The sequence below is a fragment of the Vombatus ursinus genome, unplaced genomic scaffold, assembly GCF_900497805.2.
Source record: "Vombatus ursinus unplaced genomic scaffold, bare-nosed wombat genome assembly UNPS02014830.1, whole genome shotgun sequence".
Taxonomy (NCBI): domain Eukaryota; kingdom Metazoa; phylum Chordata; class Mammalia; order Diprotodontia; family Vombatidae; genus Vombatus; species Vombatus ursinus.
In genome coordinates this window covers 50,457,377-50,476,181 of record NW_020954608.1, presented here as the reverse complement: position 1 = coordinate 50,476,181, position 18,805 = coordinate 50,457,377, and the positions used below count along the sequence as shown (strand labels likewise).

Sequence of the window (18,805 nt, the reverse complement as noted above, 5' to 3'; positions counted from 1 at the left end):
ATATAAGTAATACAGCACAGTTTGCAACTGTTGTTTGACTTACTCATCTAGTAGGGCAAGTCATCAGATGAATGCTTAGAAACTCTGAACCTAGAACCTTCCTTCCCCCTCTTCAGCACATGAGACTCAGTACACGAGAATAACCTAGGAGGCAGAAAGAACTGAAACTGTTAGAGTCTATTTCTGTTGTGTATATCCTGCAAATGAGAGGGACCTCCAGCTGTTTATCCTTCACTATGGTTAACCTAACATTTTTGAAGTAATGGCTATAGGTTGTAGTTCACAACAACACCAAAAACCTGAAATAGTTTTAGAAAGAAATTTATTAGGTCATTTGGTGGAGAGCCACAAAGGAGGTGTGACTTCCTGCCCCAGATTCTAGAAGGTTTACATTATGTAGGATTTTGACAAAGGTTTCCACACGTGAGTCACACATGAATCACATGAAGGGAACTCAGAACACAAGCTTAGGTGTACCCTAAACAAGTCCTGGGTGTGGTAACCCAAAATAAAAATGCTTTGGGTAGATCCAGGACCTGGGGGAACCCCAAATACCTTCTAGTCATTTCCAGCATTCCTAGAAAGTTACTGGGGTCAGGAAACTTTCTGGGTTGCAGACAACTTCTAATCACATAAAAGACCGATTTAAACAGCATAGGAATTTTTTCAAACAAGGTAATAAATCATTGTTTCCCACAAGATTTAGCAAGCATTCTTAGAAAGGGAAGCCTGCTACCATTCTACTTTGGTATTCCTCTCATTGCCCTGACCATCAGATCTTTAGTCCATGGTATCTCTGTTATATTGCTGCATACCATCACTTCTCCTACAGCAGGACAGTCAGTGTGAGAGGGATCACTATGGATGGTGGGGTGCAAGTGTACAGAGTTAGCTGAGTAAATTGATTAAGCTATTTCACCCTACTTAAAGTAAATGATAAGATGCCCTGAATTCTCTGGCATTCAAAGCCCTTCATAATTTGGCCCCTTACTACCTCTCCAGTACTCTTATACATTACTTTACCCTTCATTCCCTGACACCCCCCACCCCATACTCTTTCATGCAGTGACACTATTCTTCTTGCTTGATGCTCCATCTCTAGACTCTGGACATTTCTTTGGCTCTTTGCCATGACTGGAATACTCTCCTTCCTTATCTGTGCTCCTGGCCTCCCTGGCTCACTTCAGGTTCGCTTAGATCCTGCCTTCTACAGGAAGCCTTTCCTTATCCCTTTTAATGCTAATACCTTCCTTCTGTTTATTATCTCCAATATATCCTGCGTTGTTCGTACATAGCTGTTTTTTCATGTTGTCTTCCTCGATTGTGAGCTCCTTGAGGGCAGGGACTGTCTTTTGCCCCTTTTTATATCGTAAGCACTTAGCACAGTTCATGGTACATAGTAGGAGCTTAAATAAATGTTGAACGAATGAATGATCCTTTAAACGGGCAAAAAAAGTCTCAATCAATAATCAATTTCAATTATAGATTTGTGTTAATTTAGACTAAGTGTCCAAAATCCCTGGAACTAGCGTGGCAGTTGTATAGGAACCATGACTTAGGAAACTTTGTCATATCCTGGAGGACATCTTCAAAATATCAAGTTGGTTTAGAACTGGGATTATTCAAGGGATTTAAGAAAGTGTGATGTTCTAGCAAAACCCCTGAGGAAGGGGTAAGAAAAGGAGAGAAGAAGGAGAGGTCTTGTCTTTGACCTTGGCCAGAGGAGAACCTTTTAAGTTTCTATGAGTATAGAGGATTCTGGACTTTCCATATTTACATGTGTCCTAGTGGTGCCTCCTGGTGGTTTGCCTAGATAGAGCACTCATAGAATAACCTGATCCAGACTAGTACACATGTAGCATCAGTTCTGCAACCTCATCCCTTGAGGGCAAAGGAAGGGCTGTTAAAAATTTTGAGTGGGATGCCTCAGCTTTGAGTATTGGTTTCCCTACCAGTCAAGAGAACCCAACTAGGTAAATATGCCTACTTTGCCCAAGTAAATGGATGTTAATGAGGCTGTTTCAGGATATTGTTAGTCTACCTTTTACCTTGGAAATTTACCTAGTTGGATATCTTAAGTGAATCAACATCTGGAGACAGAATTGACCAGGTTTGGACTTTGGGAACCTTGAAAGATCAGGAGAGATATCAGAGGTCCCAAGAGCAAACAGGGTTGGTGGTAGAGTTTGCCAGAGGAGATAACAATGGCTGATAACAGGGAATGCCCTGGCAGATGGAAATGGAAAGCTGGTCACCTGAGGATGGTGGTGGCTTCAGGGAGTGTCACCTTTGAAGGGAGGAGAGCTAGTTCCATAATGTACCAATACTCCAAATCCAGCAAAAAGCTATACTTAAGGGAAACTTCCTAGACTTCATAAAGGAATAACAGGATTTCCAAGATCTGTAGGGCTCTCTTGAGTACTCTTCAAGTCAACACATACTCTACACCATGACTCACTTAAGCCCATTTTCCATAGGGACCTTCTTTGTCTAAGGAGAGAGTAAGTCCCTGGAATTTGGAAAGGAATGTTTTGTAACATTTTCTTTACATCATTTTAGCAAGTAGCTTTTTCTAGAAGCTAATAGAGTTCTAATGGTTGTTTGATAATGAAGAGTACACTAGATGGAGGCTCTGGAACTAGCTGTTAGAAACTCTAGTAACCCTAAGGGTTACCCCTAGAAAGCTGATTAATAGTCAGTTGCCCTTTGTTGACCCAGTTTGCCAGTGCAAGTGTGAGCTGGGCAAGTGAGTCCAGAGTGATGCTATGGATGTATTCATGCATGCATGAATGTATGTGTGCATGCATGCATGCATGCATGTACAGCTTTCATCTCCCTCCTGATGTTCAGCCCTGTTATCACCAAATACTTGCAGTACATTTTCACTTAGATATCCTACCAGTATTGCAAATTCAGAACGTCCAAAATGGAACTCTATCTTCTCTCCTACACTGGACCAAACTTCAAACTTTCAGGTTTCCATTGAGGGTCACTCAGGTTCATAACCTCAGCTTCCACTTCAATTCCTTACTCTCCTTAAGTCCTCATATCCAACCGCAACCTGCAGCACCTGTACTCATCTCTACGCTCATATGGCAGCCATCCTCTTTCAGGACCTCAGCACTTCTCACCTGAACTCTTTCAGTACCTTTCTAATTGGTTTTGCTAAATTCCAGGATTTCTGGTTGTCTAATCCATCCACTATATATGTCAGGGAAAATAATCTTGCTAAAGTACAAGTTTAATGATGTCACTCCCCTTCTCATGAATTTGCGGGGCCTCCCTATTACCTCTGAGTTAAAATACAGATTCCTCAGTTTGGCATTGAAAGTCTTTCATGGTCCAGCATGTCTTCATGGATTTATTTCATGATACTCTTCTTCATGCATTCTACATTTCAGTGAAAATGACCTTGCTGTACTCTGAACTTGGCATTCCACCTCCTGCTTCTTTCAGTTCCTTTGCCCAGACTTTCTTACAACTTTTACTTCCCCTTTACATCTGCATCTTTTCTTCCTAAAAGTCTCAGCTCAGGCTCTACCTCCTTCATGATTTCCTCTCAAGTCAATAAACATTTATCTTTTCTTTTTTTTTGTTAGGCAATGGGATTAAGTGACTTGCCCAGGGTCACACAGCTAGTAAGTGTTATGTGTCTGAGGCCGGATTTGAACTTAGGTCCTCCCGAATCCAGGGCTGCGGCTCTATCCACTGTGCCACCTAGCTGCCCCAACAAACACTTATCAATCACCCACTAAGAATCTGGTGCTATGCTAAGCCCCGGGGTTACAAAGAAAGGCTAAAAACAGTCCCTGCCCTCCAGGAGCTCACAATCTAAAGGAAGACACAAATGCAAACGACGGGGTATAAACAATAGGGCAGTTAGATGTCCTGCGCTTGGAATCAGCAAGACTCATCTTCATCATTTCAAATCTGGCTTCAGGCATTTCCTAGCTGTGTGACTCTGCCCGAGTCACTTAACTCTGTTTGCCTCCATTTCCTCATACGACTTCGAAAAGGAAATGGCAAAGCACTTCAGTATTTTTGTCAAGAAAACCCCAAATGAGGTCATGGAGATCTGGAAATGAATGAACACCAACACTGCTCGGGCACGGATCGTTGCCAGTTTCCAAGATGGCTTTTTCGGGAGAGAAGCGCGGAGCTTTTGCCAAAAAGCAATATGGCCCCTCCGTTTGGAAGCCGTTTCCATGGATGTCTGCGGCGAATCGGAAAGACGGATTTGCCAGTGTCCAAGATGGCCGCTGAGAACTGGCAGTTTCGCCCTTCCAGGCTTCAATATAGCGGCCCTGCTTCGCGACACCCAAGTGGCTGTTGCGGGCTCTCGGGAACCCCGGGCTTCAGGGCACGGAAGTGACGCAACGGACGTCGTTCGATGACGTCACTCCGGTCCCTCTCTCTCCCGCCCCTGTCCCCGCCCCCGCTCAGGTCCCTGTAGTCTTTTCTCCTAAAGACTCGGAGCGCGGGTCCAAGATGGCGGCTGAGGCGGAGTACGAGTCCATCCTGTGCGTGAAGCCCGAGATCAGCGTCTACCGCATCCCGCCGCGTACCTCCAACCGCGGATACAGGTAGTGCAGCCCTCGCCCACGCCTCACGTCCTCCACCCCGGCGTCCGCTTCTCCGAGTGGCCGTGCTTCCGACCCCTCCACTGCCCCATGCTCCCCCTGAGGACTGCTGCCTCCTCCCGACCCCCCGTCGCGGTCGCTGCCATCTCCCTTCTCTGGACCCCCCACCCCCGGACGTGGCCATCTCTCATCCCACGTTTGGATGCCGCCCCCCATCCCACCTCCCTCCGTACTGTCACATCCCATCCCACCTTTGGACCCCCTCCCCATCGAACCTCTATCTAGATCCACCCCCCTCCCATTGTCGTATCCTGACCCACCTTTGGACCACTGTCATCCCGCTTCTAGATTCCACCCCTCTCCCCTTAACATTTCCCATCCCACCTCTGGACCCCTCTGCCCAGTAGGATTACCATTTCCCTTCCACCTTTAGAGTATCCCCATTCCACCTCTAGTTAGACCCCAGAAGAACAGGGTCATGAATTTTGACCCAGTGGAAGGGACACCTGTCAGCTGGTCCCTATTCATACCCTGTTCCTATGCTGTCTCAAATAAAGCACTTTGCAAACTTAAAAGCTAATATTATTAACCAAGGTTCCAGTCATTCTACCAGCCCGGATAGCTCTTTCTGGGAACCACTTTCCCCCCTCCCCACCCATTGGCCTTTCCTATCCTACCTCTAGACCCCTACATCTCACCTCTGGGACCTCCCCCATCCCACTTTTGGATTCACCCTTCCACCCTCAAGAAGACTGCTATTAGAAACTTCCCCCAATAAGTAGTACCACTATCTCCCATCCTGTTTCTATATTCCTCCTTATGATCATTACATCTGGGTTATCCCTCAGTATCATTGCCATCTCCCACCTCATGCCTTTCTTAATCCCCTTTCTGGCTTGTTCCTTAGCGAATCGATAAAAATTTATCAAGCCCTAAGTTCCAAAACCCTAGTGACAGGCTCCCCACCCCATCCCAACTGGGTTTTTTTTTTTTATTCTTTTTCTGTCTGGTTGCCTTCAATCTGTTCTTCCCTTTTAACAGTCCCCTCTTTCCCCCCTCCCCCCACAATAACTCCAGTGCTTTCAATAAATCAACAAGTATTTGTTCAGTGCCTACTACCTGCCCCCCTCTGCCCCAGGCTCTGGGAATACAAGTATAAAAGTGAAATCTACTCACAATGAACTCCATATGCTATACTCTCTAATCCCCTTCCATATTATCCCCATAATCTTCCCTGCTTCCTTCAGGTTACTTTTCCCCCATTCCTCCTTTTCCCTTTTTCTTCCCATTTTATTTATATTGTCACCCATTTCCTAATATTCCTTATCTAGTCCCCGTACTTTGCAGTTAGTCTTCTGAATCCTGTCCCTATACTGTACCTCCCCCTTCCCGTTTTCTAGTAATCAAAAATTATTATTCTTGTTCCACTGGTCATAAAAAAAGTGCTGTTTTTCTCTTCTGCCAGCCCTGATTTCTTCCTTCATTATCAGTTTTCTCTTTTTATGAGGCAACTACCCTGGCTATTCTTTCTTTCTGATCAAAATTAGCATTGGGCCTTTGTCCCATGGCATTTCCTAGTTCAACTTTTTCTGTTCACAGTTGTCAGCCTGTCTTCTCTCCTCCCCACTATCATTATCATAATAACTATTACAACTTACTTTTACACAGCCTGGGAAGTAGGTTGTGCAAGTATTATTAATCTACATTTTACATATGAGAAAACTGAGGGTCAGAAAAGTTGCCTACGTTAACACGTTTAGTAAGAGTCAAATTGTAGATTCAAATCCACATTTCCTCATTCCATTTTCATTATACCGTTCTACCTCTCTTAATTGATAATACCTGAGTATCTGCAAACGCAGAGTGAGATCTAGGAGATTCATACAGTGTCTGCAAAAAGTGACTCTGCCTTCCTTAAATTGTTTATAGACTTAGATATCTAACATGAACATGAATAGGCATCTAAATGGTTTTTGTTGGCAGAAAAATGTAAATAATAAATATATGTGAGAGTAGATTGGCTGCCTTGGCATGTTTTAGGACTTTATAGAAAAGATGAGATGTTAATGTTCTTGTCTTTCTTCTACCTGAAGACTTGACAGTCATCTTGACCCATCTGCATTCTTCATGTTATTTCCCTGTGTTACTCACACTGCTTTTCCCTACACCACTTTAAGTGTTCTTTAATACTGTCTTTCCTCTTATCATTACCTCTTGTGCTGTTGTCTTATCGCTACTCTGTGTTCTTGCAGCTTTCAACTTATTAGACTATGATTCTCTACTTACTCACTTCATTATACAGGAGAGATTTTGTCATTAGTCACTCTTCTCTTTATTTAACTTTTCTGCATTTTACCTTTTATTTAATTTTTTCCCAAGCATAGCTTTCCCCTAATGCAGGAAGAAAATATTTCCTTGAACCCATTTTACTTTAAGAGCATGAGTTTGCTCTAGGATATCAAAGGAGAGGATAAACTTTTGACAAATATATATGTATTTATTATTTATGATCTGCAGAAAAAGAATTTGAGTAATTTTCCTATTTGTTTTAACAAGTAGGAAAAGTTTTTCATCTTAATGACTGATAATAGTTTACCTTACCAGCCTTTACTGTTCAGGCTATCACTGAATGGACTTGGTGGGCTTTCCTACCCTTGAAGAAGATGAAAGGAGGGAGAGGAGTAGGAAAAATCTCAGAATTATTAGGCTGATATATGTGGGCTGATAGACATTTTTCTATCCTATTAATTAATCTTTCCAGGCATTCTGAAAAGGAAGGTGCCATTCGAAGAAAGCAAGATTTCCTAGTGCCTAGTATATAAGTGCTTACTAGATACTTGCTGATTGATGTACCCCAAACTCTGCCCTCATCCTTAGGATTCCACTATTCTCACTGATTTTCCATCAAACCCGGCCTCCCAGTTCGTCAGCCTTTTGAAGTCACACGACCAAAATCTCCACTTTATCTCACAGTGGTAGTCAGTCATACACTATACTTCACCATGATCCAAGACTGTTTTGTAATGTTATCTCTATTATCTTAAACTCTGAAATCACCTTTTCTGATCACAGTTTCCTTTACTTCCAATTTCTGCCTCATTCTTAAACCTATTCTTTGTTTTCATCATGATCTCTGTTCCTCCTTGTTCTTTCGGTCAGTTATCCCTGTTCCAGCCTTTCTTCTTTTCTTGGATCCTATGGAGAGCCAGATCATCAGTGGACTCCAGCCTTGACTCTTGTGCCTCCTTGTTTTTTCTTCATACATATCCTGTCAAGTCTCCAAATCTCTGTCATCCCACCATCTGTCCACGTTCTCTGTTCTTCTGCTGACATTCACTTCTGGAGGAAGTTAGATAGCTATGTCAGATGGGTCCACAACAAATAAATGTTATTTAAGCTGAATTGGTCCCTCTCTGTCATGCAGCAACATTAATATTAGAGTCCTCACATTGGCTGTTACAGACCTTTTCCTTTCTCTTTAAGACCCTAATGCTACCCTATCCCTTCTTTCTCAGCAGATGACCTTGTCTCCTTAATTGAAAGAAAATGGAGACTGGACCTTGTAAGTTTCTGTCTCGCTTATTCTAAACCTCATTATCTCTTCCTTTGGTCCAGTCTCAGAGGATGAGGTAGCCTTTCTTTTTGCTAAGGTTAAGTCCTTAAGGTTTACTGTATCCTATGCCCTCTAAGAGGTTTTCCCAGGAATCATTCCTTCACTTTCCCTGTTCTTTAGTTTCTCTGTCGACTGGGACTCTCCCTGCTGCCTACAGACCTGCTCAGCTTTAACCTGTTTTAAAGAACCTTAACTTTTGTCATCCCTTAAGGCGCCTTTCTATATGTCTCCTCCCTTTCATTTATTATCTGTGTTCACTTTGCTAGATTGTTTACCACCTGCAATTTGGCTTTTGAGCCCAGTGAATGTTCAGAAATGAGCTGAAAATGTTTTCCCTAAGATTACCAATGACTTAAATTTTGTGACCTTTTCTCTTTCCTCACCCTCCATGATCTCTCTTGACCACCCCATCTTCCTACACAGCTTTCAGGATGCCTTTCTCTCCTCATTCTTTTTTTTTTCTCTTTAGGGAGATCAGTGGAGACGTTGAAGATGAAATTAGTCAATGAAGCCCCTGCTTATTTACATGGATAGTCAAAAGAATGGAGTGGGGGACAGAGCTGGTGGTAGGGGGAGGAGGAAAGAGTTAGGCCTAAATGCAAGCTCTAGAGGAGAAGGCTAGAGTCAGAGTTTCCAGACCACCTGGAATGAGGTGTTTTTATCTTCTTTGCCAGAAGTAGCAGTCTCCACCCATTCCATATTGAACTGATATACCGGCTTTAGCACCTCCCAAGTAGCCATTCCATTGCTGATACTTCTGGAAAGCACAGGGGCACAACCACTCCAGTATCTTTGCTAAGCAAACCCCCAAAGAGGTCGAGAAGTGTTGGACAAGACTGAACAACAATAACAGCTTCCCATTATACAACCTTATCCCAGCCTAATTGAACTACTAGTCTTTTCCCAAATTTGACCTGCTTAATCTCATGTCCACTCAATTGTACAAGCTTGAATACCTGAAATTCACCACCTCTCCCCCCTACCCCTGTCCCCGAATATTCCATCTTTCAGAATTTCAGTTTTAATTTTGGTAAACATTTATTAAGTGCTTGGTAATGCTTTGTCCTTAGTCTTCCTTCTCAGAACTATTAGTATTTTATTTTAATTTTTTTGATGAGGCATCCAGGGTTAAGGGTCACACAGCTAATAAGTGTCAAGTGTTTGAGGTGGGATTTGGTCTCAGGTCCTTCTGACTCCAGGGCCAGTGCTCTATCCACTGCACTATCTAGCTGCCCCCTATTAGTGTTTTCTTCCTCAGTCTTTCCTCAGATATTCTTGGAACATTTTGAGCTTTTGTTTGACCTATTTTTACCCTATCCTGTATTTGTGTATTTTTAAAATTTAAGTTCCCTGGGAAGGGACATAAAATCTTTGTATCCCCAATGCCACCATATTGCCTTGCACATTGGAGATATTTAATATTTGTTGTTAATATTTGTTGACTTGTTGAATGAGTAATTGTAAGCTGGTACAAATACTTAAAATTTATATAGCACTTATAGGTTAAAACTGTGTTTTAAAGAATTTAATAAAATAAATTGCTTTATTAAACATTTAAATTTTACTGAGATGGACTTACAATGGACAGAGTGGGATATTGTTTATGGGCTCTAGTATTTGGTAGTTTTGTTTGATTTTCCCTCTAGCTTTTCTAGTAAGCCTTTTGTTTACCTTGCTTCTATTCAGACAGCTTGTCTTACCTGACTCCACTATCACCTTTCCATTCTCCAACTGTGTTTAAATTCCTAACAACCTTCGGTGCCTTCTTCCACCCTCCCTAAAAAGCAAAACAAAACCTGAAAAGGCAAATAGTAAAAAAAAAAAAAAAAAAAAAATTTATTAAATATTAAGAATAGCTTACATTTTGTATAGCGTTGCACCACGAGTCATAGATGCCCCACAACAATGTCATTGTTGTAGAAATTAACTCTTAAGTGGATAGGTATTTTTGAAGGCTTATTATGGAGTATTTGTATTTAGTAGAATATTGTAGTAAGAAAAACAGCTTAGGAGCAGCTAGGTGGCGCAGTGGATAGAGCACCGGCCCTGGAGTCAGAAGGACCTGAGTTCAAATCTGGCCTTAGACGTATAACACTTACTAGCTATGTGACTCTGGGCAAGTCACTTAACCACAGTTGCCTCCCCGCCACAAAAAAGAGAGAGAGAGAGAGAGAGAGAGAAGCAGCATGATGTAATGGAAACAGTGATAGACTTGGAGTCAGGAGACCCATGTTCAAATCTTGTATCTGAATGCTACTAGTTATGTGATCTTAGGCAAACCAGTCTTCCATCTCCTTATGTATAAATGGAAATAATAATTGCTGCACTCCTAGATTTGCAAGGTTGTTGTGGGAAAAGGGCTTTGTAATACATAAAGCACTTTAGATAAACTATTATTGTCAAGGTATTTGAGGTTTTTAAGCTAGTGAAATTATTTGGGGGAGGCAGTGTAATGCAATGAGAATACCAGTGGATTCAGAGTTCTAAAATCCTTTTACTAGCTGTGTGACCCAGGACAAATCACTTCATTCTTTGGGCTTTCTTCAAGTTTCTGATCTGTAAAATGACGAGGTTGGACTAGGTGATTTCTAAGGGCCCTTTCAGATCTTAGTTGATGATTCTACTATGCCTTCTACATTTCCTCAGATACTTAGTAATTGTGGTTTCTAGGAAAGAGTTTCACTTTGGAGTAATAATAACAATAATAATACTAACAGCTAACTTTTCAGTAGCAATTTCAGGTTTTCAAAGGGTTGCTATTGACCTGAAGCTCCCCTTTTTCCTGTCGTAGGGCATCTGACTGGAAACTGGATCAGCCTGATTGGACTGGTCGCCTCCGAATCACTTCCAAAGGGAAGATTGCCTACATCAAACTTGAAGACAAAGTATCAGGTAATGTAGTCAGTTGGTTGTTTAACAGAGTTGCTTCTTTAGGTTTTAAGCTCAGGGAAGTAATTTATATTGTGAGCTATCTTAAGTATGAATGCTAGACTTCTGCTCAAAAAATACCTCTCCCTTCTTCCTTTTTAATCCCTTAGGGGAGCTTTTTGCTCAGGCACCAGTGGACCAATATCCTGGCATTGCAGTTGAGACAGTGACAGATTCTAGCCGATACTTTGTGATCCGGATTCAAGATGGCACTGGTAAGGGAGCCCCACTGGAGTTTGGGTAGGGTTAAGGGAGAACCAGTTATTCATTTCAGTCTGGCTCAAGCACATTTGTGTCTGTCTCACCCAAACTTTCTTGGATCCTTACTAACTTATTAGGGATATTGAAAGGGAGATTATTCTTTGTTTCATTGTTTCTTCTGTCGGTAGGTAGGGGAATCTTGATAAATCACAGAAATGAGCGCAGTGACCAAGACAAGCCTCATAACTAGGCTTCAGTCAACCAATCAGAATATCTAACAAAAATGAACAACTCTTGTAGCTCATTTTCTCTGTGTGTTTGGTGTTTGTGGGAATCTCTGAATGTATTTCCTGGAACACATGTTTAGTAGAGTTAGGGGGATTATTGGATTGAAGATAGTAGTGATAATGTGAGTTAGGCTTATCTATAGTTTGTGGAGGATAGATGGGAAGTTTATTTTGTTATCTTACTGGTTTTTTGATTCATGTATGAGGGAATTCTCTTCCTACGCTCAGGACTTTGAGTCAGTAAGATGGAGACTTAGTCCAGTTTCTCAGTTCAAATGAGGGGGATCTATTCCTTATTCAGAGAGTATAAAGGTTGATGTGACCTTATCCTGCTGGAATACGTTTTATAGTACAAGACTGCCTTTACTAGATAAATAATCAGTAATTTAATTGGTGTGGGCACTCCCTCCGCTGGTGCTAATTACAACTTCGCCCAACATGACTTAGGGATGTTCTTCAAGAGTTACTCTCACTGAATAACTGATCGGCATGCTGCAAACCTGATAATGAGTCTTTTTGGATTTTAAGTAGTTGGTCATTGGACAATAGATTTGCAGTCAACCAGAAAGCTGGTCCTCAGAGCTTTATTAGTCAGGTCATCTCAATGTTATGATGAGACATTTGAGTAGAACTTTGGTGTAGTAGCTTTAAGTGCATATTAGAAATCTGAACCAGAGACTTGGTCATTGCATTGGCAGCTGACATGGGTGTAGTAGGGGCTAGTGGAAAGATTCTGCAGTTGCCCAACTGCTTTTCAAGTAGCAGAGTCTCTCCTACAAGACACATTCTGCCCTGAGTGTTGCCCTCCTTCCTACAGGACGTAGTGCTTTCATTGGTATCGGCTTCACAGATCGGGGTGATGCCTTTGACTTCAACGTTTCTCTCCAAGATCACTTCAAGTGAGTGTGACCTGCCTCTTAAATCAGGGAGAATAGCCTTCTGTTTTTTTTTTCTTCTATTGCCTTGAATTCTCTATGCTAATTGCCCTGTTGTGAATCTAGAGTCCTCCCTTTTCACTCACTGCCCATGACTTTATATCCATTCTAAATTTCGATCCCATATTTCTGTAAATCTGGGTTTGTTTGAAGTTTTGGGTTTGTGTTCTTATCCTTGTAGTATTTGACCTTTAATTCTGATGAGAAAGAGAAAGCTCTTTCAGGGTTATTTGTGAACTGTGGGTGGGGAGTCATCTGCTATTGTCCCTTTAGTCACCTTTTCCTTCCCTTGAAGATGGGTAAAGCAGGAAACTGAGATCACCAAAGAATCTCAGGAAATGGACACTCGCCCCAAGTTGGATCTAGGCTTTAAGGAAGGACAAACTATCAAATTAAGTATTGGGGTAAGTTTTTATATATTCTTTTGACCCAATCCTACCAATATCCTTGTTTTTCCGTCCTGTGTTTCCATCTGTTTGTGCAACTTTCTGTCTTTTAGAATATTACAACAAAGAAAGCAGGAACCTCTAAGCCCCGACCTGCAGGAGCTGGAGGCCTGAGCCTACTGCCACCTCCACCTGGGGGTAAAGTGACTATTCCCCCACCTTCATCTTCAGTACCCATCGCTAATCATGTCACCCCACCTCCCATCCAGAAATCCAGTCAAGGTGGCAATGATGCAGGTAAATCTCTCTTTACCTTTCACATTGGAAACTAGCCTCTTTTGTTTTATCTGAGTCATACTAGCGTTCCTTGGGAGTTAGGTGTGTGGTTGTAGACTTTTCTGTATGACCTAAAGGAACTCAAATTGTTCCTGGAAATAGGCATTGTGAAGTAGAACTTGTCTGCTTCAGTCTTCCAGGTTAGTTCCACTGAAGCAAAGGAATCAGAGCCTTTTTGTTGGGTTCAGGAACATGGTGCTCAGCAGGTTCATTGGCATTGAACAAGCAATAGTAAAAGGACAGATTCCAGTTACATTCCAGGAGCTTTAGGGTTGGTTCCATTATCATTTTATTTCATGATTTGGGGAACTGGAGTAAACATCTTGCTTTGTTGATATTCTCATTATTTCTCATGGCCCTTTTAGAAGGTGGGTAAGGGACAAGGGATCTTTTCCTTCCCTTCTTCCCGGCTCTGTTTCTTTAAATGAGGATGTTGAAATAAGGATGAAACTTTCCTTAAAATCTTAGTGCTAGGAGTTAACAGTCCAAGAATCCTAAGTTTCCTCTACCATGCTTTCTCCTGCTTTGGCTGCATGGTAAGAGTATTGTCCAGAGACCCAGGTTCTTGTCCCCGCTCTGCCACTTCATTACCTCTGTATCCTCTCAGAGCTTTGGTTTCCTTATCTGACAGATGGGATAATGATACTTATCCTGTTTATTTCCCAGGGCTATTGTGATGTATGTGCTTTAAAAAATTATTGCTGTACCAAATAAGATTGAGTTTTTGTTATTAATGGAATATGTAGGATGATCCCTTTTTTCCCTGTAGGAGGTCAGGGGAGAAAAAGAATGGTTTGGGTGTTTGGGCTTTTTGAGAATATTGAAATGGACTAGATAATTTCTCTGATTTCTTTTCAATTTTAATAACTGTCTTTTGCTTTTTCCTCTTCCTTCTCCTATTCTACGCTCAGATATCCTGTTAGATTTTGATTCTCCTGTTCCTGTCTCAAAGACACCAGTACCTGCTCCTGTTTCTACTCCTGCTCCTGCTTCTTCGGTGACTGATCTGTGGGGAGACTTCAGTACTGCATCCAGGTAATGGTCAGAGAGAAGAAGCTTACTCATAAGCAGGGGCTGAGGACTGGGTAGAAATTCTGGAGTAGAGTATGGGTAGTCATATGAAAGCCCTATGCAGGGAAAAAGGATTAGCCTGGCTGTCCTCAGGTTAGATGTCCTTGCAAAAGATGGGCCTTGGCAGAGTTAGAGAGGATCAGGAGGATGTTATGCATATTGGATCAAGGAATCTGGGTGTAAAGTGTGAATATAGTTTTTTTAGGTTTTTGCTTTTGTGTTTTGGTCACAGAAGGGATCATTGTATTGATTCATTAGATTTCCATAGAACAGTAAGTTGAGATTTTTTGGGAATTGCTGTGAGTGAATTATTGAGCAATTTTTTTCTTAATGTTGCTTTCCTGGCTTTCTTTCTCTTGTCTCCTGGAATGCAGCTCTGTTCCAAACCAGACACCACAGCCGTCCAACTGGGTCCAATTCTGAGCAGCAGAGATAAACTTGAAGACCAAGAGAATTCAAGGGCACCAATTTGAGGGGGGGAATTGGGAAACTCCACCCTCTCCAGAACTGAAGTTCCTGGACAGTCTTTTACAAAGCTTTCCTATTGCAATCAAGAGCTGGTTTATGCACCTCCCTACTGTTGATCACATCCTGTAGAGCCCAGGGAGCATCTCTTGCTGCCTAACAAGACTGAGAGGTGGATGTGAGCCCACCTGTGACTGAGCATACAGTGCTTCTAGGGCCAAGGTCTCTATTTCAAGAGGAATTTACGTATACTCACAATTGTTTAGCTCTCCCTTTTTAATTCCTTACCCTTCTCCAAGGCCATGTGGTGGCCCATTGCCCTTTTTTGGTGGCATTGTGGCAGGGTAGGCTTGAATGGCCTTTCTCTCAAGTAACACAGTAGGTAGGTGTAAACCTTTTTGTGGCTCTATTTGGTTTCTGCAATTGAAGGGATTTAATTCTTTGGTAATAGATGTTAGGAGGTAAGGAGATACTGACTCCATCACTATCTTATTTATCCCAGGGCTTCAAGTTGGGATAGAGTTGTCTGAGATTAATTTCAGACCTGTGTGTTTACAAAATGAGTGGTGAAAGGTGAGCTTAAGGCTATGTAGATAGATTAGATAGATGAATGAAGCTCTTGCTCTCCATCTTCTGCCATATTCTCTTCTTACTAATCTCAATTGGGAAATGACAGTGCTGGGAGCAACGCCATTGCCCTCTTCTGTGTTTACACGTCTCTCCTTTTGAGAAGAGGGTTGTGTTGGTGCCATTTGTGCTATCCTTTGTGTTTCTTCACCAGGGCAATGTCTCTGACCAGGGTAAGATTTTTTAGTGGCTCTTCTCCCAAGTTGCCCATTAGGTAGGTGTTAGGTTCCTGTAGCCCCATCTTGTTGCTTCATTTGAAGCAAGACCTTCTTCTTTTACCTTTTGTGTGACCTGGAGTTGAGGGAGTCAGGATCTGTGCATTGGGGAAGTACAGAATGCTTAGTTCTTTTGCAGGTGATTGTGTAGTGTGCCCTTCCTTCCTTGGTACCTGGTGTCTGACCTGGATTGTTTGGTGGGACCGTGTATGTCTTCTCTGTCCATTTCCCATAAGCCTGGCCCTTTTAACCAGAGAAACCCATTTCCTGTACTTAGCTCTTCAAGTGAGGACTGCTGCTGTACCTGTACCTGCCATTTATAAAGAAAGCTCAGGAGAACCGTAGCTACAGCTGTTTAACACGTTTTGAAAAATGAAGGCTCTGATAACCTTTGCCCTGAGGAATATCAGAACAAAGTTTGAGGGTTTTTTTTTTTTTGGTTTTGTTTTGTTTTTCAACATTTCCCTTTCCTCCTCACAATGCTGTGAAGAGAGTTTCCTTTCCCATAGGGAAAGGACATTCTCATTTGTTTCTGTTAAGGAGCTAACTATGATGAGGGGAGGATTTATTGTGATAAATAAGTATCATTCCCCCTTTTTTTTCTTTTGTCCATCAGTCTGTTCTTTTATTCTGGATGAAGAGCCTTTGAGTACAACCTGGAAATATGTATTATTTTCTCTATCCTTGAAATCTTTTCTTGTCCTTCCCGTGGACTTGTGGGACGTGTTTGTTTTTGTGTTGTTTTTTTTTTTTTTTTTCTGTGCTATGTATCAAGCAGTTCTGCACTTGCTGAGCTCTGGAAGGTCCTTTTTTTGTTTCAAATGGAAAACACTAAAGGAAAATGATGAGCATCACTAGTGGTTAACCACTGGGAGGCTCTTTTCTCATCTTCCTTCACCTGTTTTTACTTTGTATTCCCTAAGATGATAATATATTATGTATTTGAACTGCTGCAAAACTGAAAAAAAAAAGATATATATGTATATAAAGCATAAGGTGTATTGGTGCAATAATGGTAATTAAAATATAGAAAAGGGTGGTGTCTGTTTCAGCTTTGATTTGCTTTATTACCTTGTTGACTCCTTGATTAGCTCTTTCCAAGCCCTCTGATTGACAATGTAGGAGCACTTCAGAATTGTGCTTTTTTCTCAAGAAACTCATTGGACTTTTCAGATGTTGGGACTAGGTTATGTAAAACAATAATGCTTTGCCTTGGTCTCTGAAGCCCCACATATTTGATTTTATCAGCTGTGGATAATTCTTTGTTTCTTTTAGTGTGATCTAGGTTATTCCTTAACACATCTCAATTACTGCGCTCTATACTCCCTACAGAAGGGTTTAAGATGTAAGTATAAACTTAAGTATAGATTTTAGAGCTATAAGATCTGTAAAGTTCACTTACTGCAACCCCCTTCATTTTATAGATGAGGAATTTGAGGCCTAGATAAATTGTGATTTGTTTTGGGAGTAAAATCCAGGTTTCCTGCTATCTAATTGTTTTTATAAGGTACCACTACATCAATTATATATACATATGTTTTTTAAATAAATATAGTAAAAATCCAAGTAAGTATTTTCCTCTTCAAACCTTGAGAGGCTGCTACCAGTACTTAAAACATTTTTTGAATTCTTGGAGTTGTCTTTAGAACCTGAGGCACCTAAGTAGTCTTTTTTTGGGGGGTAGAGGAAACAGTCTGGGTTAAGTGACTTGCCCAGAGTCACACAGTAAGTGTCTGAGGTCGGATTTGAACTCAGGTTCTCCTGACTCCAGGGCTGGTGCTCTATCCACTGCACTACCTTGCTGCTCCCTGAGTAGTCTTAATGGTGACAAATCATTCTTCATCCTTTGAGGGTGACTTTAAATTTTTTTCCCTTTCTAATTAACTTATAGCAAATCAATACTACTGTTAGTTCCTTAGCATCAGTCTCCCTATTTGAGAGGCAGTGTGGCATAGTGAATCAAGCATTGGCTTTGGAATCAGGGCAGCTTTAGTTTTCTGATACAGCTTTGTGACCTAGGACAAGTCACTTAACCTGTCAGTGTCCAGGCAATTCTATAGGATCAAATTGCAGAACAGTTACTGATCTGCATTGGGAGAGGGGGTTAACTGTTATGGTGAAATCATAGGTCTGGACAAAAACAAATTCTCTCTTGCAGGTGGGCAAAGGAAACAAAAATGATTTGGCCTGAGCCGGGAATAAAACTCGGAACTAGGTGCTAAATCTGTCTGATGCTTTCTCTGTTAACCCTACTCATTTATTTTATTTGTGAATCATATATGATATAAATATGTGTATGTATTAACTATCACTAAAAAGCCAAATGCACAATAACAGTACAAAAATTGGCACATGGAGCTAATTTACAATATGTATAAAGAATGAGACGCAGTATAGTGTGTATAGAGCTAGCCTTGGCACCAGGAGCATCTCTGTTCAGAACCAGCCTCTGATACATACTGGCAGTGTGATCTTAGGCAAATCACTTAACAAACCTTATGGTCAGCCATGAGGGAGACAGAATGATAAGATAGTTTCAGCTTTACCTAAACAGATGAATGTTTGGGTGGAATAGAAGAGAAAAGGAGAGGCCAAAGAAGATGCCCCCCTCCACCATTTGGCATTGCAGCCTAGTGGGAGGAAGTAGAAAATGGATAAATTCACTAGATCCCAATGTGAGGCAGGTACATTCAGGCAAACAGAAGTTCTGTTCAGGAAGATCACTCTTAAGTAGATCAGTGAGCCAGAGAAGGTTCCAGCTGCCATGATTATATTCACTTTGGGGTAGTAGAATCCTTCACTTGCAGTCTGACCACTGTCTTGTGTCTGCCTCTGGACGGGACCAGCTCAAAAGTTCCTGCCTCCCATAATTCTTTTTCAGTCTATCCTTCCAGCTGGGAATAAACAACTAATATGTGTATATGGTGTTTCCTCTATTAGAATGTAAACTTGAGGACAAGGACCACTTCACTTTAACCTTTGTATTCCCAGCATTTCCATTCTTGGTAGATAAGAGTGCTGAACCAGGGATCAAGAAGACCTGTGTTCAAATCATCCTCAGACATATCATCTGTGTGACTCTGGGCAAGTCACTTAACCTCTGTCTGCTTCAGTTTTCTCATCTGTAAAACGAGGACAACTTCCCCTACTTCCAGGGTTGT

General features: G+C 41.6%; 1 protein-coding gene across 1 annotated transcript; it reads left to right on the top strand.

Moving 5' to 3' along the window:
• Window positions 1-4,450: 4,450 nt before the first annotated feature.
• On the top strand, window positions 4,451-16,680 carry NECAP1 (NECAP endocytosis associated 1). The gene is made up of 8 exons (XM_027838512.1): window positions 4,451-4,583; window positions 10,985-11,085; window positions 11,232-11,336; window positions 12,427-12,508; window positions 12,840-12,948; window positions 13,044-13,227; window positions 14,178-14,301; window positions 14,712-16,680. Exons 1-8 carry the CDS (start codon window positions 4,489-4,491, stop codon window positions 14,758-14,760), a joined length of 849 nt encoding a protein of 282 aa, XP_027694313.1. The 5' UTR covers window positions 4,451-4,488; the 3' UTR covers window positions 14,761-16,680.
• The last annotated feature ends 2,125 nt before the right edge of the window (window positions 16,681-18,805 follow it).